This window comes from Achroia grisella, unplaced genomic scaffold, assembly GCF_030625045.1.
Source record: "Achroia grisella isolate CSIRO2021 unplaced genomic scaffold, CSIRO_AGI_Agris_v1 utg544, whole genome shotgun sequence".
NCBI classification, from domain to species: domain Eukaryota; kingdom Metazoa; phylum Arthropoda; class Insecta; order Lepidoptera; family Pyralidae; genus Achroia; species Achroia grisella.
The window spans coordinates 1665596-1693198 of NW_026712929.1; the positions used below are offsets into that span (position 1 = coordinate 1665596).

Genomic DNA, 27603 nt, shown 5'->3' on the forward strand with positions numbered 1-27603 from the left:
GACTTTAGGTATAACGAATAGTTACTTGGCGGCGATACTCTTGAACAAAATTGTAGATAACAAAGCCTATAACTACTTTACATTACATGCGCTTTTACTTAACATGTTACTTTCACAGTAAGATCGCCTGTCATCAAAATTTAACCTTGCGACGTAGCATAATGTATGACCTGAGTACTGGTTTTGTGGTCATATAGGTACATTACGTACAGGGCGATATATATCAAGATATTTGTAGTTCGTCGGGGGGAAGGAATGGCTTGTTAGTAATGCTGACTAATGGACCTGTAGTGTACACTTATTCATTATAAAGTCTTCTTATGACTCCTTGTATATTAGTTGTTGTCTCTACAATTGAATTAACTTATTAGTTAGACATAAACTACAGGACCCATTACATTATAAGTTAAGAACTTTGAGAAAAAAATAAAACATAATCAATACTGATAACAGTGACATTTAATATAGGAATGTAAATTACAATATGATAAATATATATTTTTTCTAATAAAGAACACACGAAAAAAAACACAATCTGTTATGGAATCGTATTTCAGTATTTGTTGATTGTTGTTGTTGATGACATTATTTTCAAATTAGAACTCAATATTATAGTGACAAATCATGGAACATGCTGTGTATGAATCTATATCTATAAAATATTTTTTTTATTATATACAGCTTATATATTTTAAGATATACATTACGTATTTCTCTCTTGTAGGTTTCAAATAGGCATTTCTTATACTTATATAACAACAGTACATTATATTTTATGTTGAGTCTTATTTGGGTATAATTTTATGTTTGGAAATTAAGATATAACACATGCACTTTTGAAGAAACATCTCGAAAACTGTATAAAATGCTCTCTTGTAATTTTCACAGTAACATATTGCTCCATTTGACTGTCTTTAAATGCTGCAGAACTTTAACCCATAGATCTATTTATAATACTTACTTACTTATTTAGACACCACACCCACTAAATTAAAAAATATATAAAAATTAACTGAACATTGAATTATGCAATGTATCTAAATCTTCTTTTCTTTGTTCAGATCGCTTTTTCTCTTTTTTAAAAGCCTCATAACCTTCATCATCTGTAGGTAGCTCAAACCGACAAAAAGGGCATGAATTTGTCTGAAAAAAAGTTAAAACAATTTTATTTTATCTGACTGTCTCTGGGTATGACTTTTGAAGTATTATGTAAAATTTCTTTATTTACAACATACATCAACAAACATTGATATTATTATGTCTTGTAGTGAATGTGCAAACTGTTACCAAACTTCCAATAGCATAAACCACAAATTTATTAGTGTTATACTAAGATTAATTATTATATAATATTCAGAGCAAGAATATCAAGGTTTGTATGTTAAGTATTACAGAGGTTGGTCAAAAATTACTGTTGATTCTTTAATACTCTGGCTGTTAACAACTTCCTGCACATGAAATATAAATATAAAATTAAAAAAAGAAAAATAGTTTAAGTTACTCTAACAGTACATGTTGTCTACGAGTGTAAATTCCATAAAAATCAGTCCAGTTGTTTCAGTTACTTCAAACTTTTTCAAATTTAAATTTTTAGTGTAAGCACTGTTGGGTTGATTTACTTTTTAGTTGTGGTTATTAATTAAAATATGCAGAACTAACTATAACACGTTTTATTACATTCACCATTGAGATACAGAGAGAGAAGAAGTGACAGATATATATACACAGAGTAGATATAAGTTATAGCATTATAGAGTTGTGGTTGATTTTCACTACCAAGCACCATATATACTTTGATATGCAATTTAGAGAAAAGTTGTAAATTTAAAATTCCAAACAGACACCTCAGTTCTATTTACTTGTATAGATTATAATTCTATTATCATCATTATTACATAGTATAAAACGAAGTCACTGTTTATCTGATACAAGCTAATGCCAGGGTGAGTAGCTTGTATCAAATAAAATAACTTACCCTTTCCAACCACTTCAATATACAGGAAGAATGGAACATGTGAAGACATGGCATCTCTTTTGCTTTTTCACCAACTTGAAAATTTTTCAGGCAGATGGGACAGCTTGTGCTATCACCTTCTGTTGTAACCTCAGGCAAATTTTTTACAGCTTCTTTAGAAGCAGGAGGCGGTAACCTGGTAGAAAAGTATATAAAGTAATATTACAACAGTAATGAAAATATGATAAAGAGTTTTTTATGTAACCCAAAACAAGGTAATGGACCATCTGGTGGTAAATGACAATCATTGCCTATATACATGAAAATCATTGTGGTCATCACATAATAGCTGTGAGTAGCTATCATGCATTGTCATTCCAAATGAATAACATGTTATTTGTCCAATTGCTAGTAATTTCATCTTCATTTTTCCCAGATACCCATACAGATAACATTATACAGTTATACTTATTCTTATATTCTGCCTCAGTAAATCAATCAATAAAATAATCACATATATTTTTTATATAAATGATAATAATATGATATACCACTCAATGAGTTTATAATAGTACTATACAGGATTAATAATAAAAAGAAATATATTTTTTAATATGGACATTAAAATATAATGAAATCAAAAAGATGGCCTCAATTCCATTTTGCTCAACCTGGATAAATTTTCAATTTGTGAATAAAATATCTGTACTGACTTCATTTTGTACAAATGTTTAAATGTAAGTAATTCCTAAATTTTACCTTGGCCACTCTCCAGAAAAATTGTCTTCATACATTCCAAAATCAATAAGAAATCTAGCCATATGTAGTAAATGATTTGGTTGTTGCCCATCTGCCAATTCTGACCATCCCATCTCTTCAAAATAACCAGCCATGACTAACAAAGACCTAAAAATATATTATTTCAGAATGTATTATACATATTAATAAAGGAATTATAATTTACCAATACACAATAAGTATTTATACAACATTTTCATCAATATACTATCCATAGTAAAAAATATATTGTACGCAATTTATTTTATACCGGTGTTCCTATACTGGTATAAAATAAATAGCACATTTTACAAACATCACTATCCAACAATCACATTAGAGATTAATTTGTAAATAGGTATGTTTAAAAATATAAATATTGCTTAATAGGTATGCAAAGTTTCAGACTAATATTACAGCACTTGTTTATTAGAGTAATGGCTTAATTAAATTAGGATTGAGTGAATTTTCAGGAACAAATTTTACCTTATAGTGTTCTATACTATTTATGAGATAAAACCCTTTCGTCAGTAACTATAATTAATAAAAACCATCAATAAAAACAACAAATTTTAAATAGGTACAAGTCATTCACAGTAATTGTTTATAAATTCTGACAGTTCACAGTATGTCAATTAGGGATGTCGATTTATACCGATGTACGTCACTGATGACATCGATAAAAAAAGCAATAAATGAAAATTTAAACGTTAAAAGGAAAAGGTCATAACGGAAAATTATTCTAAGTTAGATAGGCTAGTAGGAAAAATCGATCTATATTTATATCGATGTTTTATAATACATGTCAAAATCCCTAGTCAACTCTGCCACTGTTAATCACAGAGTACAACTAGGGTTACCAACCTTAAAAGTTTTGCCTTGTAGAACAATTTGATACAATGGTTCATAATTTAAATATAGGTTATTTTTAGTCATCTAATTAGCAAAAACAAACTGATATAAAATCAGAAAGAAAGACAGATAAAAAAAATTATAGGTAGAGTTCAATAGTATTTATTTGTGAAATTATAACCCCTCCTTGATGAACTACTAAAAAGAATACAGGTTTTTAGTGGAACGCGAGTGACACAAGATGTGTTGAGAAAGTAAACATTATATCCCTACCACCTGAAAATTTTATCACATTGTTACAAATTGACATACAGACAGACAGCTTAAAGAATACCATGGGATAATATACATTTTAACAAAATAAACATAATTTAGTATTTACATTAAAAATCTTAGCAGAATTGAATGTGAACATGGGCAAATTTACAAATAATTCTAGCTGTTTGATTTGCTTCTCATAAATTTTATTATTATATTTAGTAGATAGGTAGATAACTGCCACTGATAACTTTGATGAACAAAAATTCTTTGTCTGAAAATAATTCACATGGTATGAGAGAAATTACAATTACTTTGCATTTAATTCAATTTATTAGAGCATTATCAAATGTTGATGGCTGAAGCTGACGTCAAGTACCTACTAAGAATGGCCGAATCTCAGCGTCCGTTGGCTCAAGCCGCCAGATATGACTATCAGTAAAATCAGTAGGTATTTTCTCCAGTTGTGCTCGTATCCCGAGCCCCGCTTACCCGGTACAATACAAACGGAAGGCACATTGAGGTTTTAAACGGTAGACGTCCGGAAGTATCCTCCTCTATAAGTAAGTATTGCCTCCCTCGAGCCAGTCTCAAGGACTGATTTAATTAAAAAAAGTTAAATAACTTGACTATGACATGTGTATCTAATAGAGATAGGGGAGGGTGGGGCAAGACGGGGTAGCGAGGTAAGACGGGGTAGCGAGGTAAGACGGGGTACCCCCCTTACAGAGAAAACCAAATGAACCTCAGTCAAAACAATAATACCAGTAATTAGCTATTACTTGATCCCCTCGGTCGCCTGAGAACCACCGCAGTGTACGTCGCGTTTAGATGTTTGAGCGAAAAAACTAGTTTTGACCAGTTTACTTATTATTTTCAATTGTTGTTAACTACATGAAAAAAATATTAAATTGATGAGTGGTTGCTGTTATTGCTATTTTTTTTTTTGGAAGAGTAAAAAAGCATAAAGTAAGGTGAGAATATTTCGACCGCTTAAATTTATTATTTCTATTTTTTATTATTTTTTTATAAAATTAATACCCGAAGGGGCAAGATGGTATATAGGATACCCCATCTTGCCCCGTCCGAATCTAATTTTGTATTTTTGAAGAATGGGATGGACCTACGTGCGGAAAACCAGTAGGGTGAGTTGGTCAGAGCAGGCAAATGGCACTCCGAAATTTCAATTAGAAAACCGGAGAATACTTCAGCGGCAAGAGCTGCAGGACTTAATAAAATAGCTGTAGATAGATGTTTAATTTGTTAGGCTGAACCCTCGACCTCAAGAAAATTTCTCCTGACAGAATATATAACACAGACGAGACTGGGGTATCCATCGTTCCTAAAAGTAAATATAAAATTATCGCCAGAACAGGGAATAAGCAAGTTGGATCTTCAGCTAAAAGGGGAGCTACTATCACTGTAGTGTTTAGTTTCAGTGCATTTGGGTACTACATGCTACCAATGATGCTATTTCCTCATAAAACGATGAAGCCAGAACTGATGATAAATGCTCCCCAAGGTACGTGGGGTGTTTGCAGTGAGGTAGGCTGGATCACAACAGAGCTATCCTTGCAGTTCATCCCCGTAGTAGTTTAGTCCATTACTTATAATCGTATTAAACTTGAGACTGTTTTGTTATATTTTAAAACCATTTGTTTTTAGTTTCTAACTGTATTTAGTAGCAGCAGCTATTGTTATTTTACGTACATCGTCGTGCCCTATAGGGTACCCCGTCATACCCCAGGTATGGGGCAAGATGGAGCAAAGTGACCTTTTCGCTTTAACTATTGATTGTGAGAAAAATAATAAGCTAATTTGAGACTATTGTTATTTAAACAATAAACCGATTACCAAAGTTTGTAAAACTAATGAAACTATTTTTGTCCCTATTTAAATGTGAGTTTTATTCAATGTCAAACCTTAACTACCCCGTCTTGCCCCACCCTCCCCTATCTAGTGTAAGGGAGCGGGCTGAACGATGTAGGTAGGTAGGTATACACCAAACTACAAATAGTAATTATTGTGAATCAAACTGTCCATGAACAATAAACATTACATAGATAGGCAGTTACTTCATTGATTCATGCTAAGTATATTGGCCATGATACAGTAGTCTGTATGTATGTATTTTAAAATATTTTTACAAATTAAATTACTGTTATATGTCACAATGTTTAAAAATAGCTACAAGTGAACATCTTTTTAAATCAGGGACTAATCACTTAGATATGACTGAGAAACTTCAAGACCGATAGGGTTTCCTATAGGCTGCATTTTGGCTAATGTGCTCATGAATTCCATAAACCATTCCTCCAGCACTGTTCCACCACCGTATTACAAGACGTAGAGAGCGACTCCACCCATATACAGTTGGCATCCCTGCTCCTTGTACCAGCCGATGTGCATCATCTTTCTTTATGCGAGTAGTTAAAGAGTGAAACTCTCTTCCTGCAGCATTTGCTGACTATTACAACAATGAATTTTTCAAGTTAAGAGCATAAGGCATTATTTGAGTTTACTTATAACCGCTTAAACAGCTCATCGAGATATCAAATACCGTAATTCGCCTTATTAAAAAAAACGGAAAAATATAGTTATTATAAATAAAAATTCCTCGCTGTGTGAGGCAGGTATATCTTACAAACGGTGTCAGATTAACTATCAGTAGAAAAATACAATTGCTGAAATCAATGTATTTACAGTGTGTTTCTTTTGAGGATGACTCACTAACACTGGAATAACAAACAAACTAACGGCCAAGGCTTCATCATTTTATCAAGATGGAGCTGATAAAAATATGAAGTCATCGACTTACCTATACATGAATACCTACTATATTTACCTGTTGGTAAGTGATTCCCGCAGCCCATAAATGCTGCAACATCAGGAAAATACGTGCGTTAAGGACGTTTAGATAGGAAGATAAAGGATAATTAAGAGACATCCAGAGCCTCCACTCATCATGTAAAACTCGGTATTACTTAGGTCCTAAGTCTTAGGGTATGGCGTTTGCCTGACATTTTTAAGTTTACTATATGAGTTTTATTAATGTCTACTTTACTTTGATTGTATTTCTAAAATAAGAGATGAAAACTGTATTTTGAAACATGATGGCACTTATTTGCGATGATCAGCTATAGATATTATTATAATTTTTACGGCCTCCTTACTTTAACGGTTTGTTCGGATGTTCGCAAATTGGTTCGATTCTCCGCACCGGGCAACATTCATGAGTATGATTTATTTGTATCGGCTTGGGTGTTTTCTATGAATTTATGTTACGTATGTATTTAGTAAAAAAAAGACATAAATATAATTATATCAGCTGTAACGTACCCATAATACTAGCTCTGCTTAGCTTGAAAATAGATGGCGCTGTGTGTATTGTCTAAGGTTATTTAAATTAATGAACCTGTTTTTCCTCATATAATTACTTAGTACGAAAATATTAATCAAAGTAAAATAACTATGAAATGTTATCATATCTTATCAAGCATCTAGTGTTAATTAATTTCTGAGTGTTATGTAGATTAGTAGGTACATATCTACATACAGATTAGATTTGTGTAGTTAATTTCATCTTACAATATTTTTTATTGTCTATGGGTACACCATCTTTAACAATTCATCTTATAGAGGTCAGAAGTTTATATTACCACCTACTTAATTTTACTAGTAGCAGAATACAATACCTACTATTTTTATTTCTGGTAGACAATTAAAACTACATGAACAATAACAGTGTATTCATGTCTGTAGATGATGGTTAGGTTATACATCAGTTGAGCTGAAACTTTTTTTATCATATCTATATAAAAAACCATTTGATGAAGCGTTTCAAGTTATTTCAATAACTAATCATAACCATAGCCTTTTTGAAGAATTTTATGAATTAAATATCATAAATTCGTAAGGTGCATTGTGTTCATAATGAAATATGATATATAAACGCATAATTTTAAAAGAATATGTACATTATCAAGTTACCGGTTAGATTGAACGCCCCACAAAAAACCAGTTTACAAATAATCACGTACCTAGTTAACTGTTTGATAAGATAAGTAGCAAATTTGATAGTGTGTTGGCATTACTCGTATATTATCAAATATTGGTATCTTTGTACTCGTATCAATGTTATAAGTATAAATATAAGTCAAGACGGTAAAAACTTTGATTATATATATATATTATATATTATGACCGTATATTTATTTACTTCATACAAATTGTACACTACTTCTGCCTATGTTTCGTACTATAATATATGTAACATTATAGTACGAAACATACGGGCAAAAAATATTAAATAGGTACCTACTCCTTATAACTTTTTTTCTATAAAAGCAACAATACTGCCTATTGCGTTCCTAATTAATGTAGGTATTATAAAACACAAACGTCAAATAGGCCAAAATTATTTTATATGGGCATACAAATTGTAACAAATTTATTTTAGTGGGTACATACCGTACATTTGTAATATTATCTTTTTTAAGATTTAAGTAGTCATTTTAAAATAAATAATTATAATTATGTGAACAAAACTTCTTTAGTCTATGAACGCGGCTTTAAGAATAATATGACAATATTTGGGTAGGTACCTATCTACTATACACTGTACTCCTTATTAACATATCTATACTTACGTAATAAAAATGAGGTCAACATAACAAGTATTTTCAATTGTGTTAAATAAATTATGACATTAGTCATTATTATGACAATAGCATAATTTGATTTATTCGATATCTTTAATAATATCAGAGATTATAAATAAATATCTTTATGTGTCCGTTAATCTCTTAAAAATGCGACTTGAATCGTGACGAAATCGGTAGTCTGTAGAATTTGGAAATCAGTGCATAATACTGACGGAAAGAAAAATAATCTCATTCCAAACTTCCGCCACTTTAAAGTAAATCAATAAGCATATTTACAATTATTTCTAATTTAAGTAGTAACATTAACATACTATAGTAACCTATATGTTCAAAACGTTGTAGTAGTGTAGTAATTACCATGAGGTAAGCATGATACCTACCTCCAATGACTGTATTGTGTTAATTGGTCATGGCTTACTGGAATGTTACGTACGTGGTACCTAACCAACCAACATACAGCGAAGCGTCAGCTTTCCGTCAGCCAGATAAGGGTACAGGTTGGCAGCGTACAAGTTTCATAATGCTGTGCAGTGCAGTCCCCTAACGGAGTGTGACGTGATAAGTTGGCTCTTGTTCACTGTGCAGTGTTGTTATCGTGCGCTCCGTTAGAAATATTAAAACACGGTAAGGCGTGTTGTTTACATTTGCTATTTTTAAAATTGATTCGACAAACATTGTATCTATCTAAATTGTGTAACAAAATCAATTTTCGTGTCAGTGTTGTCTTGGTATATGGAGTTGAAAGATATAAAAGGCGCTGTAAATAATAATGACTTGAGCTACATAACTAAATATCAGTGAGTCGTCTTGTAGTTGTCTAGTAGATTATCTAATTATGAGACATAAATACGTTTGGGCACTGAGTACACAATAAATATATGTAATAAAAAAATCATAAACATGTAGGTCATGGTTATAGATTCTTCAAAATAAATATTGGGTTGGTACTTATCTATATTCTACACCTACACATTTACCTACATACCTACTACAAATTGAGCACAAATTATAAATTGACCCAAAATAATGATTAATTTACAACTTTCCTGAATTTATTTAATTATTCACATTATTGGACACTCTAGAGACTTTAGTAGGTACCTATTACTTACTTAATTGAATTAGGTAGGTACTTAGGAAATTAATATGTACAGAAGTAAGACTGGACGTGAAGATATTTGTATTCAACGTAACATGCATATTACTTTCACCAATCGCATCGGGGAAAAACTTGGATGCAAAGATATAAAATTAGGTACGATTTGATGTATAAAAATTTATTACAAATTTAAATATACATATATAGGTAATAAAAAAAATGCATCCATCACAAATATACTTTTTCCATATATTTTTCATTGAAAAACTTATTAGAAATCAATTTTCTATACTGATTAAATTAGGTATTTTAACCGGGACGTTTGATAGCGTCTTAATAGTAGGCTAATAATAGTTATATGTGCTCATAAATATTCAGTATATTTATGACCACATATAACTATTACTATATATACTATAGCCTACTATTAATACTATACTAAAATATCTATACAACTATATTCAACTGCCGATATCGTATAAAACGTTAGATTCAATATATTATCGTCTGTACTAAAAATACATTGTGATAACGAATCCGGTAGTCAGTAACACTAGTTAGTCTTCGGTATATCAGAAAAAATGTAGTACAATATAGAAGGTACCTTAGTTCTACGAATGCGTTTGTTTTTATACATGTATAAGATGTAGTAATTTTACTAAGTAAGTAATTAGTATATAGTCATTTATTAGTAAAATTACGTCATCTCACATGTATGAAAACAAATAACAATTCAAATATTCATCAATTCATCTATACATATAAATAAAATTGGATTGTCTGTTTCTAATATTGAAATAACCGTTTTTTACTACATGCATATGGATATAAATACGGTACATACACCAAAATAACATTTTTTATAATTTTTATATCTTTTTATTTACTGTTTGTTCCGGCTAATCTCTGAAATGGTTGGACCGATTTTGATAGGAGTTTTATTGGCAATTAGGTAGGTAGCTGATGTAATAAGGAGTAACTCAGGCTACTTTTATTTTAGAAAAATAAAGTTAAATTCCACAATCACGAGGTCGCGGATACAGCTAGTATATTATATAAATGACTAGCTACTCGCCCCAGCTTCGCCACTTACAGCTTACTAGCTTCGTACATGTATTATATATATAAACCTTCCTTTACAATCACTCTATCTATTAATAAAACCGCGTTGTTTTAAAGATTTAAGCATACATAGGGACAGACAGCGACAGCGACTTTGTTTATATTATACTATGTAATGCTGATTAGTATTAGTGTTCAGATAGATAAATTGGAATATCCGTCATGACTATTATTTTGTACCACATTGTACCTACTGTTGGCTAAGTTCAACTTCGAAACTTCTTTCTGTTGCATTACCACAGATAGAAATTTTATTGATACCTTTTCCAGAGACTATATTTGTATATTATCCCTGCTCTTGAAGCTCTGTCGCCAAGGACGAAGACAAAACGCGAGAAATAAGGGTAAACTTTAAGACAAATGATAAAGTTAACTTGTATGGTGGTACCTATTTAGTGATACTATGCTACCTACATACGAGCATAATATGTAACCCACATACACACCTACTGGGTAAATTAATATTATAAATGCAAAAATATGGCTGTCTGTCTATTTGTTACGTTTTACAACTACTTACTGATCGTAACGAAGTTTGACGTAAAGATAGATCTTATCACAAAAACAGAGATAGGTTATCCTTTATCTAAAAAAATCTGACAATAACTAATAAATCCTGGCTAATCTTATAAATATTATAAACGCGAAAGTTTGTGAGTATGGATAGATGTTTTTTACTCTTTCACGCTAAAACTACTGAACGGATTTTGATGAAACTTTGCAGTTATATAGGTTATACATCAGAATAACATAGGCTATAAATTTCATGCGGGTGAAACCATGGGCACAGCTGGTATGCTATGAAATTGTCGACGGTATGAATTTCCAATTTCTTCCCCAATGACTAATAAGGCCAACATTCATCCATACTTTAAAGACAAGAACTAGATCATGCATGCATATAGATAACTACCGTATAGAATAATTGTAATAACCACTGTAATAATGTGTCACAACTATCAGTAAATGGTCGACTCATATGTAAAAATACAGAATATGACGAATTTATTGATTATAATTTCAACATCAATTTAGTGACTGTTAATAATTGGTATTTTTACTGTTTTATAAAATATATACATAATAACAGACACCTTTACTTATATGTATTTTATAACTATCGACTGCCAGTACGGTAGATACTTGGTAAAATTGAGCTATGAATAGGGTGATTAGTGATTACTGATGGATATGCAATTATCCCTATCATAAATGAAACTCTGCGATAAAACGTACCCATAATAAGTTTTCTCCAAGTAAAAAGCTAGTTTTTATTGTTATTCTTTAGATTATAATACATAATATGAAAACTAGAAATATACGATGTGTAATACAAGCTATTAATAACTATTGTCTTTTATTTCTAGGAAATGGGCAACGTTTTGTTTTCTATAATATGGCTAATCATCCTAATTTTCATCGGACTATGGATAGCCGGTATCGCCGCTGGATTTTACATTATCATTCTTCCCTTCACAGTGTGTATAGAACCTTTAACGGTGAGTAATAATGGATATTTATATTACCTACTTGGAATTAATACTTGAATGTTGTCTAGGATTCTATTTAAAATCGAGACGTCTATATTTAGATATTAAATACAAAACAAGAATTTTGTAGAGTATACTTTACAACCGCACACCATATCCACAATCAATAAGATCAGATTAGTAAAACCAGGACGATTAAATATTGAATAGTAGAAACAGAGCAGATTCACTGATTCATTCATTGAGTAGCTAAATACTGTCAAACCAGCTCATAAGTAATTTCAAAACCTGCTAAATACCCGTGGGACATAATAATATTAAAGTTATTAACTACGTGCATTGCAACCGGCATTACGTATTAGAATCATGTTGAACGGATAGGCATATTATTCCGATATCAGAAGGTCTGAACAATTCCAATTTCGACTGTACCTATTTTATGCCTCCGTCATTCTTTTAGTTGTGTAGATCTTCTAAATATCAAATTTTATATCAGGTAGAAGGAAGTACATTATTATTATTTCTTTACAGGGCCTCACCGACTTCTTGTTAACAGTGGTCCAGTTTCCAAGATACTGCGCAAAGGCTATGATGGAGGGAAAAGGGTTCAACTAGATATAGGTGTTGTGTAAATCTAGTCAATTTCTAAATAATTATATTATGTACTTCGATAAATAAATATTCTTGTTTACTGTGCCATACACGCCTCGTGGAACGTTTATTTAATAGAATATATATAAAGGAATACTTACTTAGCATCCCTTTACGGTTTGCTTTTAGGCGCGTTATTGAGCGTCAATTGCTCTTTCATCGACTTCCAATAGATGGCGCTAATTGTTAAAGTAATGTAGAAGTATGGTGGATTGATAATATTATATAAACTGGGATTGTGAGTGACAGTAATTGTTTATAAAAGTAACAGTGTTTTGGTAAAAAGGATCGACAAATAAACATTAAATGTCGTTTCTTTGTTCTACAGAGCAACGCATGGTTTAATTTGTCGAGAGAACTAATATACAATAGATAATTGACTTATATATATACTAATAACGATGCACATTGCAGTTGTATTTGAGTACTATAGCTATTATAAATATGTTTATGACTTACATTTTTAGACAAGTATTAAATTGGTTAGATTAATGTAGACAATACAGATTCTTTGATAATATTATATAATATTAAGTTTTAGTGTAATGAAAAGTTAAATTAAGTTTATAAAAATCATATCCATAGAATGGGAAATAAATATAATTGTGTTGGATAGAGTATTAAATTACAATATTAAAGTATCAATTTTATAAGTGTTTGTGCTCACTAAAGCGTAGGCGTCGTTGCATTAGCAATAAGTGTGATCGGTTACGTCTTGGCCCAAAAGTAAACGCCTACTCAAAAAATCAATGCTAACAGTAGTTTTGTAACTGGTTGATACCAGTACTTAATGTCCACTTACGTCCACCTCTGAGGAACGGTAGTACCTGTGTTATTGTCGAAAACACCGTAGCGATGACACTTGCTAAAGTTTCTGACTAGTTTCTCCAGTACTCTATTTAGACATGTATATATATATTCGTATGAAGTGAAAAGATTTTTTTAAATATATTAGATTGAGAAATACGAATTACCGTCCCCTTCCACGTCCATATACTGTCATTTATTACTTCTACTTGTATAATGTTATTCGTGAAATCGACCTATAAAATAATACCTTTATTACTTTGAAACAATGAACATTTACAATAAAACAATATATTTTAAAAATTGTTTAATTTAATTGGTATTTTTACATTTAGACATAAAATATTAAAAAAACGTTAAGCTGCATCTATATGTACAGTTATTAGGTAAAGTTAAAACTCAGAAACATTATCACGTATTATGAATAAAATCACTTCACAACATCTTTAATAACATTCACAGATTCCAGAAGGATTTCTACTTGATCAACACACGAGGCGATTATGTCCCTAAAATAAATAAGTTCGATATAATAAAGGATTAAGAATACATTATGTCGTCACCTCTCCTTTTCATCCCTAAAACGTCATAAGACCTGAAATATTCTTATGTAAATTATATTAAACATATCTGTCATTAGGAGGGTTATCAAGAGTTATGTAATGTTAATAGTTAAAAATATTTTATGATATATTACAAAAAATATACATTTTTCATTTCTGTTCATCACAGATGTGTCGTAAAAAAAAAGTAAGCTTAGTATTTATGAAACCCAATTTTCCTTCAGATTCACGGTCTGATTATGAAAATATATTTTCACCTTAATGTACATTACTACTTGAGATACTTACATGAAAGATTTTTTAAATTTTCATACAGAAGCATCAAGTTTTCTACATGTGTAAGTAAAACGCATGCAAATTATAATAAGAGAGATCTTACCGGTATATAAAAGATTCTTTTGAATCAAGAAGAACCCCAGCTTCTTGGAACAGTGTCTTATTGTCATTTTCACTGTTACTTGCGTATCGCTCCAGTATGCTAGAAAATATATTCAATTAAATTAGTACTAAATACTTTCAAACTAGATTAATTCAATGACTAAAGACAAAGTTGTCCGCCCTTAAATTTTGAGCGTAGCTTTTCTTTATGGGGCACTTACCATCAGATGGTGTGTGTGCTGATTGCTACCTTAGTATAAAAATAAATACAATAATAATCTCAGGACAATTTACACAACGCCATCTAGCCCAAGTTAGCTAGCTAAAGCTTGTGTTATGGGTACTAGGTAACTGATATAAATACATAGATACGTTTTTATTTTTGTAAATACCTACATATTATACATAGAAAATACCCAGACCGATACAAACAATCATACTCAGGAATACAAATGTTTGTGCCGTGGGAGAAATTGAACCCGCGACCTTCGGAAGTAAGGCGCTGTGCTAAACCACTAGACCACTAAGGTCGTCAAAAATAAAAAAGTAAGTTATGCAAATTATCATCAGTCTTCGACCTGAATATAAGTTACAGTTTCTCTTGCAGTCCATGGTCTACAGACTACAGAACGCCACGCACCACCATTGCGACCCTTGACATTGTACTCGATATTTGTACGGCAACAATGCAAGCAAAGGAATGTAGCGGGTGAAACCAGAAAACGCAAGCAACGTCAATTAAACATATTGTTCAGAACACTGAGAAGGGGGAGAGGGGTGAGGCATCTGCCGTGAATTCTGGCGTATAATTTTATGTAATGGAAAACACGCAGAAGCTAGTGATTGTGTAACAGATTGTTGAATATAAATTAAGTCCGGTATAGTGTCAGCTCCAGTTAGCAAGTCATCATAATAAAAATCATGTTTTAATATGTCTGAAATTCTCTTATCCTTACACTCATGTGCCAATTGTAAAAGACAGCGCTAACTAAGATAAGGAGCTGACACCGTGAACTCTGAATGGGAAAGAAAGACCGGTCGCCGCGCGGATCAGCGGTACCGGCAGATGCCTCACCCCTCTCCCCCTTCTCAGTGTTCTGAACACATATTCATGTGCCAAGATTCGCTGTAGCTTATTCAAGCTTAGAGGAAATTAAAAAAGTCTTATCTTTATTAATTTATTATATATCTAATACTATACGTATGAGAATATATAAATTATCCAAGATAACATAGTGTTGGCCTGGCATGGCCCTGCCCTTGATATTGAGGTGTATGCGTGTACCCATGCGCCTCCACAAATGTGAGCGAACCATTTTACTAAACTGGGTGAACCTACAACATATACAGGGCGGGCTAACGCTGCCGGAGGCGCGGTGTAATGCTAACGCAACCTTGCAACTATGGCAACGTCCATTTGGAAGTAAACCATAACTTTTTAATTAGTAAAGCACGGCGGGTGGAGCTCTGAAAGATTTTCCACACGTAAGAAAAGTGTTCAAAATACTAATTTACTCAATCTCTTTTTAATTTTTTAAACTTTCGTGTTTATATCGACATTTGACTAGGTTGCACTAGCCGTGGTCATGAGCTGACTGTAGTCAGTCAAGGTAAATTAAAAATTAAAACCTTCTTTTGCCATAAAATTAGTTCGTGTTAAGACCCGGTTAATAATATAAATAATGTACTCAATCTCTCTCTACATACAAAATACATACCCCTTTAAAGATATTCTTAAATTCTCAATATGTAAGTGAACTTTCACAGCTGTATTTTGGATTTCAGTCTTTCTTACTGTACTAATTTTCTCAAGATTACTTAAATCTTGCATTGTATTTTCACTAAAACATAAAAGAGAAATATACATATTACAATAACTATTAAAATGAAATCAATTATTATCAATCGATGTTGGAATTCTTATATATATTACGCCTAACACTAGTTAATTGGCACTGTAATTGAATTGTAACGGATTATAGACTGTCTGCATTAAAGTTATCTAAAGAAATAAAAATAAAATAATTTACCAAAAACCGTATACTTCTTGGGAGGCTTCCTTTATTTCTTTCATAAGTCTAGCAGAGAAGTATTTAAATGTTCTGTTATCTTTATTTGTATATTCAGGTAAATTTGTGACATTATTTAATGACCGTGGTGATACAGTCGGATCAAAGTCGCCATCAATTTCATCACCATCGTCTTCAATGTCATAATAATCGCCCTCAGAATAATCTTCTTCTTCCATACCATAGTCTTCGTCATATTGAACTGAATAATTCAACCCACTCAATTCCAATAGTGGTCCTTCAAACTTTCTTTTTAATCTTTCCTCAAAATCTGAGCATTTTGTGAAATTCCTTATAAAGCGTGGTTCTTTATTAGCGCCTAAATCCGGAGACACATTGTTCGTTGAATTAGAGATAGGCTCTATTTTATTTAAGCATTGACTTTCAGGTGTATCTAATTTTCCGATTTTACTTTTTTTCAAGTGGAGAGATGATAGAAATGAATCCTTCAGATCAATTTTCCTAACGAATGTAACTTCTTTTGGTTTCTCTTCGTCATCCTATAACAGTCAACAGAATCATTAGAAATATAGAATGACATACATTTTAATAAATCAATATCTATAGGATGTTAGGGAACCATAACTAGAAATAAGCATATCATTATATAGATTATACATAGATGAATAATTATTAAATGTATACATCAACCAAAATATTGCGTAAGAAAATTGTATATTTTATTTTCTTGACAAATAAAATTATAGTTTATAGATTATCCACGCATATGTATGACATGCTTTTAGTAACAAATAACTGTTATTTGTTGAAATTAAACATTACCCTGGTGATACATAATACCATTACTACAAATTTTATTAAAATCCATTCAGCTGTTTAGTTGTGGAAAGGCAACAAACAGACAGAAGTTTCATGACTATCATAGGTACGAATTCGCTTTTTGCAATGTGAATATTAATTGTCAAACCCAAATAATTCAAGAGAAAACATTGGATTCAGCAAAGTTAAGATAAGTAATACTATTCCGAGCAAACATACCTGCATCAGTTTTTTGTTAGAAGTCAAATTATCTGAATTTGATCTTTTATTACTAACAATTTCTATGTTTTTAGGAGATGTTCCGGTAGCTGCTTCTTCATTGTCAACATCACCATTTTCTTGATTACCTGTAAACAAATAAAAATTTAATGGATGTTTTAAAAACAGTAAATACTTGAAGACTATTTTATAATCATGCAAATAGAGGCAAGTTTTTAGAATACAATTATTTAGAAAAATATAAACCAGATTACTTTATAGTGTTGAAACAATAGGACATAAGGATGAAATTTTCACAGATTTCAGACATGTTGTTAATTATGGCTCAACATTTAAAGTAGCGAAAATCTAATGAGATGTAATAATGAATGTAGTTAATAGTTTGAATACATAACTTACTATAATTTCATTCGTTCTAAAAATTCGTTCTTTAATTTAAAAAAAATAGATGACGTCTCCAAATCGCAAATCCCTAGTAGTGGTTTACTAGTAGAGCAAAACACCATCGAAGGCACTTCTTAGTAGTAGAGAAATTTAGATTGTAAATATATTAAAAAACACTTACTAATAAAGGTAGTTTGGGAGATTGCACAGGAAGGTTCAGTGATATTATCGCTAAATGAATCATTGTGACCTTCCAAATTTTTAATATCACTTAACAAGTTTGCTAGTGATCCAGCAGCAGTTTGGAGATCTTCTGACTTATCGAGTATAGCCTGAAATGTATTTAGCAAAGTCATAAAGTTGTTCGAGAGGCTGAGATGGTTGGGTGCAACGTTCACAGTTGTTATCTAGGCAATTACATACATGAGAAATGACACCTAAACTGTATCCCTTTCTGACCTGACTTTTTTTTATTTAGACTAGTATTTTCATTTGTAATGCTGTTGGCTCAAAATTAATATTTCTATCAGCTGTCTGTAAATGGCTTGGATTCAAAGTCCGTCACAGAGCTGTCTCGCAGGCATACACGTGACTACTGTACCAACCAACCAATAGAAAACACTTTTATTGCCTGTTTTAGAAACTCACTCTCATGTTATATCAGTTTCGTACATAAAAACGCATTGCATGTGGTTCTCAATGGAGACCAAATTCAAATTCAAATTCAAAGCCTTTATTAATTGACACAAAATTATACAAGCTATCGTAATATTTGATTAAAAGTTTAAAATATAAAAGAAATATTAGTTATATATACATTTTATGTTACTTCTAATTCTGCACATCAGTCTCTGAGTCAACGTGTCCTTTAGACACAAAGGCCTCCTCCAGTGTTTTCCATGTGTTCCTATCTTTTGCCAATCGGAGCCACAGTGGGCCGGCAATCTTTCTAAGGTCATCAGACCATCTCTTGTACTGTCTTCCTCTTTTTCGTTTCGTTTTATGACAGGGAATCCACTCAGTTACAGTTTTCGTCCATCTCATATTTCCCCTTAGTGTGTGACCTGTCCATTTCCACTTCAACCTTTTTATTTTAGTTGTAACTTCATCCCAACCTGTGATAACTCTTATGTCCATCGCTCTCTTTCTATCTCTCCTGTTATAACCCAACATGCTTCTCTCCATACTCCTTTGGCATGTTACAAGTTTTTGCATATTTTTCTTGGTCATTGCCCATGTTTGGCATCCGTATGTTAGTATTGGTAAGATACAGGTATTAAAAAGTTTCTTTTTTAAGTTAATGGGGTATTGTTTGCTTTTCATTATAGTTTTCAATGACCAGTATCTTTTCCATGCACTTGTAACTCTTCTTTCTATTTCCTGTTCCATTTGGTCTTTTATTGAGAGTTGTCCAAGGTAAATATGATGTTACATAATCTATATGTTCTTTTTCTAATTTGATTGGCTTCATTTTTGTTGGTCATTATTGTAGTTTTTATCTTATTTATTGTTAACCCGACTTCTTTACTCACTTTTATAAGTTCTTCAAGCATCATTTGTAGAGTTTCTGGGCTATCTGTCATGAGTACCAAACCATCAGCGAATCGTAAATGATTGAGTTTTTTCCATCTATTTCAATACCTGCATTGTCCCAATCAAACGTTCTGAAGACCTCATCAAGAACGCATGTGAATATCTTGGGAGATAAAGGATCACCCTGTCTAACGCCCCTGCTAATTGGAAAGACTTCCCCTAGTGATTCAAGTTTGACGCGTGCTGTGCTGATCTTATATACGTTCCTTATGAGTCGTATGTATTTATTCTCTATTCCTTGGTTCTTGAGGGCTTGCCATATAGCATTATGTTTGAGAGAGTCAAACGCCCTACTATAGTCTACGAAAGCAAGGTACAAAGGAAGTCCGTATTCTTTGTATTTTTCAATTATTTGTTTTAATGTGTGCATATGATCTACAGTGGAGAAACCTGACCTGAATCCTGCTTGTTCGATTGGTTGATGTTCATCGAGTTGTTTCGTAATACGATTCAATATGATTTTGACAAAGACTTTATAGATATTGGACATAAGGCTAATTGGACGATAGTTAGATATGTCTTCTTTATCTCCCTTTTTGTGGATAAGTATTATGTTGCTTGTCATCCATTGTGAAGGAATATACTCTGTCGCCAAAATGATGTTGAAGAGGCTCGTTAGTTTTGGTAAAGTTTCAGACAATGTCATTTTTATAGCTTCATTTCTTATGTTATCAGGTCCCGCTGTTTTTTGATTTTTAAGCGTACTAATAGCGTATTCTACTTCACTTTCTAAAATAGGTAAGATGTTTACTTCATTTTCTTCATCTAGACAGATTTTTTTATTGTAGGCTTGACTTGAATAGAGGTTTCTGTAGAAGTTTGTTGCTATATTTAAAATACAGGTTCTGTTTGTTGTTTGGTTCTTATTTTTATTATTTTTAATTTTCGAGATTCATGTTTTTGATAACTGTAATTCTTTCAGTGCTTTTCTAATTCCTCCTGTCTTAGCAATATGGTATTTAATACAGTCTACTTTTCTTATTTGTTTATCCTTTTTTTATACTACTGCTGATTTCTTTGCTTATTTTTGTGATGTCTTTTAAAGTATTATGATTCTTCTTGTTTTGGATTAATATTTTTCTTGTTGCTATGAGTTCTTTTGTTTTATTACTTATTACGTTTTTCTTTTCTCTTTTCGGTTTTGATTCAATGGAGACCAACTTATACCCAAAAAGGTCGTAAGTTCAAACGTGACCGTCATTAAAATACATATAAATAATACTTCGCATTTTCACGTCGTTAGGTGGTAGAGAGTATCATGCAACTGCACTCATTTTTTAAAGTTACATAATGAGCAAAATTTGTATGTAATAATCAAATTGACGAAGCATTTTATTTAAAATATAACATTTTATAAAATATAGCACTAAATACATACCTGTAAAGCATTAACAAGGTATACCCCATAGCTGTACATTTCCATGAATTCAGCAGGTTTAGTTTCAATGCCAATTCTTCCTGGAAATTAAATACAGACTTTACAGCTACTTAATAAGCTAATTTATAAAACTAAAAGCAAAAGACAGTTGTAAAACGTAGTACAATTACATTTTTCAAAACTCGCGCTCGATATTTCAGTTTAAAACGAAATATCCTTTTGTATATCATTTTTATTTTATTGTTCTTTGTTTGTCTGTGCGCAATAAAGAGTTATTATTGTTATTATTATTATCCTTTTTATGGGCTTTCCGTTATCAATACATTTGGGTACTACATATTTAAGAAATTTGCCGGTATATAACACTAAGTAGTAGTAAAATAATGACCAATTGCCATAGAAGGAAGTAGAAGTAGTAACATTTAGTCTTCCATACTGATAATTTGTACAACATTGGTGTACCAGGTATCTACGTGTTTGCCTATAAATGGTTTTAAAGTGGATTTGGAATCTTCTCATTTAGGGATTACATTCCAAACAATAAACTTTCAACCTACTGAATATTTTTTTTAGAAATAACATAGCGGAAATATATGTGTTATATGATATTAAATTGAACCTTACCTCCTGTATCACTTATTTTAAATAAAATATTTGATAATTTTGATGCAGCATCATTAATGATATGACTATTACTGAATCTCTTCTTTATACACTCTGTTGCTTCATGGATAGTCCAAGGTGGTGGCATAGAATTATGTAAATCTCTGGTATCTTGTTCCAGTACTTGAGTTAGAACTTCTTCCATGATTTGTACAAATCTTGATATCCACTCATCACATCTCATCTTTAAATACTCTTCCATGCCAAGATCAGTAATTTCAAACAGAACACTGCTAACCTCTGTATCGTTATTTTCATTGAAACTTGGCCTTAGTGTATTAATACTATGCACACTTTCTGAATCTACATTACTTACTGTATTTGATATAATATCAGAATTTGATGTTTCGTCTATAATGACATTATCGCTTCTATTTCTATATAAAATACCACAATTGCTACTTTCGTTACTATCTTCATACATGTTTAGTCTATCTTTAGATAATAATTCATTAGGTAGCTGTTGAGAAAATGATTTGTCGACATCCATTTGCTTGCTATTGCAAGTTACATTATCTGATAAATTTTGATTTTTATTAATAGCAGATGAAATAGGAACAGTTTTTTTTCTTTTGTGCCATTTATATTGTTTTTTATCTGGATTTCTGTCACCTATTTCATTTACCATATTTCGCTTTAATCGAATCTTTTTCTTGCTTGTGTTTGTACTTGAATCTATTGTATTGCTGATACCATTAGGCATATTAGATAATATTTGATTAGGATTTGTATTAATACTAACAATATCTTGTTCAACTATAACTTGTGGTGAAACAAAATCAGTCTGTACACCTGCATCAACTGTCTTTTTAACTACAGGAGTATTATCGGTTTGTATATCAATTTCTTTCCCATTTGACACAGTTTCATTTACTACATTATCATTGTGAAGGCAATTAATATTATTATTAGATTCTTGCGCCTCATTATTAAGAAAATCATTATTGGTATTTGGTTCCTCATTGGTTTTATCATTAGGAAAATATTCCCCATCAAGTTCTACAGACATTTTATTATTTGGTATAGTAATTTTTATAGAGCGTTCCTCAAATGGCTGTGGCATTTGAATTTGTAAAGCCTCCTTAGAACAGGTGGTAGTATATAATAGAACTTTTATTTCTGTAATAGTAAGTATTGGTACTTTTGTTGCTAACTTTGACTGTTGCCAAATTTCTTCATGAGTTATATAAATCTGAAAATTTATATTGTATGATATTAAAGGATTTTTACATGATAGATTACTAAAAGATGTGTAATATGAATAATTTAAACAAGGGACTTACTAGTGGGTTATGCTGCTCTACTAATTTTGAGCAAAAATTTAGTAAGCAAATTTCTTTTTCTTGCGATGATTTATTTGAGTCTTCTCCTAAAAATTAAATTAAACACATTAATAGGTAACAAGCAGATATAACATAGCTAAAGAAATATAGCTCGCTTTTCCCATTCATATTTTCCATAGTTTAATTTGTTAAATTACTAACACTTACCAATAACAGCAGAACCAATAGCAAACTGATGTGAAAGAAAACGCAAGGCACATCTTGCGCGATTCTTGATACGTTTGTCACAGTCAGCTCGTGCATCACGCTGTATTTTTAAGAAAAGCTCTTTGGCAATCATCAATTGGCACATTTCATCTACAAAATAATATTAAGTTATAGTAAATGAAAATATTGAAACAATACTCCACAGGTGATATATTGTGATAAATTGTACCTAAAATTAAATGAATACTGAAAAGTATTAGTACTTTAATCTTAATCTGGTTAAGAAAACAGTAACGCTAATTGGAGAACTTTTATTTTCAACTTTTAAAGTCAAGTCAAAATAATTGTAGAAACAATAATGAGTCAGATAGATTCTTCGGAGATTTGCAATTTATAATAATAACTGTAGTTCTATTTACAAGTCCTTTACTAAGTAATGTAATAGTATGCTCAACCCTTTACTTTGCTTTAGTGGACAGTGCATAGACCTTATTGGAGTTGCAACACATTACAAATAGCTTTGATGAAAACATTGTTGAATAATAATTAGAACAATACCTGAATTAATAATAGTATTCAAAAATTTGTAGTGATTTAGTATAACACCTCTATCAACAACAATATACCATCGGTCAGAATTTGTGTTAGGTATGATCAATTTTCTTAAGGGTGATACATCCAGCATAATTTTTTCTCCTTCTGTATGGCCATGGACCTGAAAATTTCAAGTACTTTTTTGAAAATGAATTATTGAATTTATAGAATTCCTCTCATAATGCATTAGTACAATATTGTTATCATAATTTGAAACTGATAGGGGAAGGGATTGAGTAGATAGTAATGAGTACTAATGACACCCCTCATTCAGCCACCATCCACAGTCCCTCTGGAAATCATATGGGTAATTCTTGCCGAATTTTCTTGGCGAAATGTATTGACCTTGTCATCTTCCACTGCTGCCTCACCAGCATAGACCCTTAGAACAGGTGGGTGCACCAGTCCATTATCTCAAATTAACATTCTTTCAAATTACTTACAACCATTCCTAATATAGATACACATTTGATTCAATGAGCATTGTAAACTACATTCACATCCCTTGCTTTTACTACAAGTAGAGTTATATTTTTTATCAACTCTACAATTACAGAAAACTTTATAAATTTGAAAAGCAGATGTAGCAGCACATGTATGTTAAATTGTAACTTCTTATATACTTGGCAACATGTATGTAAAAAAATTTACTAAATATAAAGATGATAGTGAACAAATACAAACTGGCTACATCATCTAGAATCACTGTTGTGGGCACATTAATTAATTCTGAATTATAATCAGTATGGCAGTTACCTCGAGCCAATCATCATCAACATCACTAGCACATAATTCTTCTTCTTCATACTTAAGTTGTGTAGGACTGCATGCTTTTGGTTCAACATTGTCCACATTACATCCTTAAAAAAAGTAAAAAAATTTAAAATAAAATAAATAATATAACAAATAATATTAAAAAAATATATACCATTGTTTTTTGCATCATGACTTTCCATTGATTCTTTTTCTTCCGATCTCTTAGCTGATATGACTTGGCGAAGATCATTAGACTTATTTCTAAATCTTGAGGTGTGACTTTGACCTGCATTGTGCCTAAATCTATTATTATAAAACTTCGGACTGAACTTATGATAACCATTCATATGTCTTCGTAAATGATGTCTATGTCTTGTTTCATTTATACTGAAATGTCTTGAAAGTGGAAATGTTGTTTGATGAGGAGACACAATGCTTCGAAAGTTATTATATTCAATTAATGATGTATGTCTTTCATTAGTTATTGTTGATGATGATGGAGCTATAAAAATCTGGTGGGTGGAAGGAATAGCCCAGATGTTTGGATTAAACATGGGTTGTGCATTAATATTCAGTCCCAGTGTTTCAACTTGATTGATGGGCACAAAATTAGAATGCTGTGAAACTTGCGCGGCAAATGGGGACTTTGTAATCTGAGTGTTTATAACTTGGTTGTTAAAAATATTTGATGGTTCGTAATTATGCAAGTGATGTTGATGAGTCATTCTAGATACACTACAATGGGTACTGGAATCCATGGGTGGTTCCTTTGGCTCAGGACACCCCTCCAATGGACCTCCTACTTGATTTCGAAGATTGTTTGTTATTTTCTTTGCTTTTTCAACCTGTAACGTAAAGTCTAAGATATAATTTGTAATACACCAGTATTAATATACATTACTTAGATTCGAAATATTACTCGCCTCTGCATTGCTTAAATTCCATGCCGCTTCTCCAGTCAATGTATTGAAGTAATAAATACGTCCAGAGTACGACTTAGATCTACATAAAACCCAAGAATTGCCAATAGATGTAACAACAGAATTGTTACTATTTTTTGGATCGTCTCCATCCATTATTTTCTGAAAATTAATATAAGTTTTTAAACACAATCTATACCATATATTTGTTCTAAATATCAGAGATAATAATAATATAAATAAGACATATTTTTTGGCAGTTTCAGTGTTGCCAATTTAGATTATGATTGGCTTTAGACCGCGACTATAGAAATAAATTAAATTGTGAACGAACAATTTTTTTCGGTCAAAGTAGTGTGCAATTGTCATTCATTAATCATCGACGTCTAAAAAACATCGATGGTTTGATGTTAAGTCTTCGATAACGGCAAACGTTCAAAAGAAAAATTACAACATATAAGACCGGGACTGACATTTACTTAAACTTAAATAAAGTCCATTAAAAAACACAAATTGACACCAAATCAGACAAATTGATACCTATCTAGAAAGCCTGACGATAGTATCCAGAATAGAATAGAATAGAATAGAAAATCATTTATTCAAATAAACTTACATTGAAGCACTTTTGAATAGTCATAACATTTTTTTTTTTTAATCTACCGCTCATTCGGAATGCTGTTTCATCACAAGAAGAACAAGCAAGAAACTTGTGTGTTGCTCTTTTAAATAATTTATTCTTACTTACAATTTAAGTTTAAGTGTGTGAATACAAACCACCGATTAGCACTAATTCAATTAAATACTCAAAAAGAAAAAATATTGAATACATAACCAACTGGTTAAACAATTAATAAGAGGACATCAGTCATAGTGATTAGAGCAGACCAGTCCCTACAAGCAGCACCCGTTCATCTTTTATATGACGGATGAGCCAGCCATCACTGCGCTCGACCATATTTTAGGGAGCCCAATGACCCGGCCCACCACGCCGCCACAAGTCCGGACATTTTAGTGTAAATATGATTGATGAAAACACCAGACCACGTCATAGCTACTCACAATTGCCATCTGATGTTTATAGTATTCACATTTCACATAAGAATGCATGCGGCAATTAATACAAAACCCGCTACGCTTTCATATTTCTAAAATAATTGAATCAAGAAAGCAATGAGATAAACAAATTATAACGTTGTATGCTAATAAACTAATTATTTACTTGATATGTTGTCTTCTATGAATTCGTCTATCCTGTAATAGGCTTTCTTACATAAAAATTGTTTAATATAAGATTTGAATTGCCTCTCTGTCAGATTTAGTGCAGATTCTGGCAGTTTATTATAAAATCTTACGCAATTACCATAGAATGAATTACTGACTTTGTGCAGGCGGCATTTAGGTAAAATTAGCTTATTTTTATTGCGTAAGTTTCTATTTGTACAGTCTTTAAGTTTTCTAAAACTGTCTAAATTCTTCCGTGTATACATGATATTCTCATAAATGTATTGTGAAGTGACGGTGAGGATATTTGAATCTTTAAAACACTGACGTAATGACTCTCTTGAACCCATACCATAAATAGAACGTATGGCTCTCTTTTGTAAAATAAATATAGTATTTATATCGGCTGCTTTACCTTGACACATAGTAGTATACCATATGACATAATGCTATGGAAATAACTAAAGTATACAAGTTTAGCCGTCGCCACGTCTGTTAATTGCCTAATTCTTCTAATTGCATATGCAGCTGAACTGAGTCTATTGGCCAATTTTGAAATATGGGGCCCCCATTGTAATTTCGAGTCCACTGTTATACCTAAAAAAACTGTATCATTAACAAAATTTACTATTTCGTCATTAAGCAATAACTGTGTATTTATTGGTCTTACATTAGGAAGTGTAAATTTTATACACTTTGTTTTGCTGGAATTTAATAATAGGTTATTACATGTAAACCAATTTAATATAGCAGACATAGCACAATTTACATCGTCTAATTGATTAGTTTGACGTCCAATTTTAAACACTAACGAAGTATCATCCGCAAACAGCACTACATATATCTGCAATTTTCTCTACCATAAAGGGAAGGTCATTTATGTAAATTAAAAAGAGAAAGGGGCCTAAGATTGACCCT

At 31.6% G+C, this 27603-nt stretch overlaps 2 protein-coding genes across 3 annotated transcripts; both read right to left on the bottom strand.

The window, feature by feature from the left end:
* Nucleotides 1–441: 441 nt before the first annotated feature.
* On the bottom strand, nucleotides 442–3330 carry LOC131847879 (E3 ubiquitin-protein ligase RNF181-like). Its single transcript, XM_059197570.1, has 4 exons — nucleotides 3218–3330; nucleotides 2714–2860; nucleotides 1976–2150; nucleotides 442–1143 (listed from the first exon to the last, which is right to left on the bottom strand). Exons 2-4 carry the CDS (start codon nucleotides 2845–2847, stop codon nucleotides 1009–1011), a joined length of 444 nt encoding a protein of 147 aa, XP_059053553.1. The 5' UTR covers nucleotides 2848–2860; nucleotides 3218–3330; the 3' UTR covers nucleotides 442–1008.
* A 10141-nt stretch (nucleotides 3331–13471) lies between these two features.
* Nucleotides 13472–25721, bottom strand: LOC131847845 (uncharacterized). Of its 2 annotated transcripts, XM_059197514.1 has the most exons (14): nucleotides 25465–25721; nucleotides 24714–25386; nucleotides 24542–24645; nucleotides 23750–23906; nucleotides 23192–23341; nucleotides 22985–23070; nucleotides 21663–22893; nucleotides 21039–21118; nucleotides 18249–18399; nucleotides 17684–17811; nucleotides 16646–17184; nucleotides 16334–16456; nucleotides 14617–14715; nucleotides 13472–14183 (listed from the first exon to the last, which is right to left on the bottom strand). In XM_059197514.1, the coding sequence occupies exons 1-14, from the start codon at nucleotides 25615–25617 to the stop codon at nucleotides 14105–14107; spliced, it is 3753 nt and encodes a 1250-aa protein (XP_059053497.1). In that variant the 5' UTR covers nucleotides 25618–25721; the 3' UTR covers nucleotides 13472–14104. The 2 variants fall into 2 exon arrangements, with proteins under 2 accessions (XP_059053497.1, XP_059053498.1); XM_059197515.1 differs by lacking the exon at nucleotides 16334–16456.
* Nucleotides 25722–27603: the final 1882 nt, after the last annotated feature.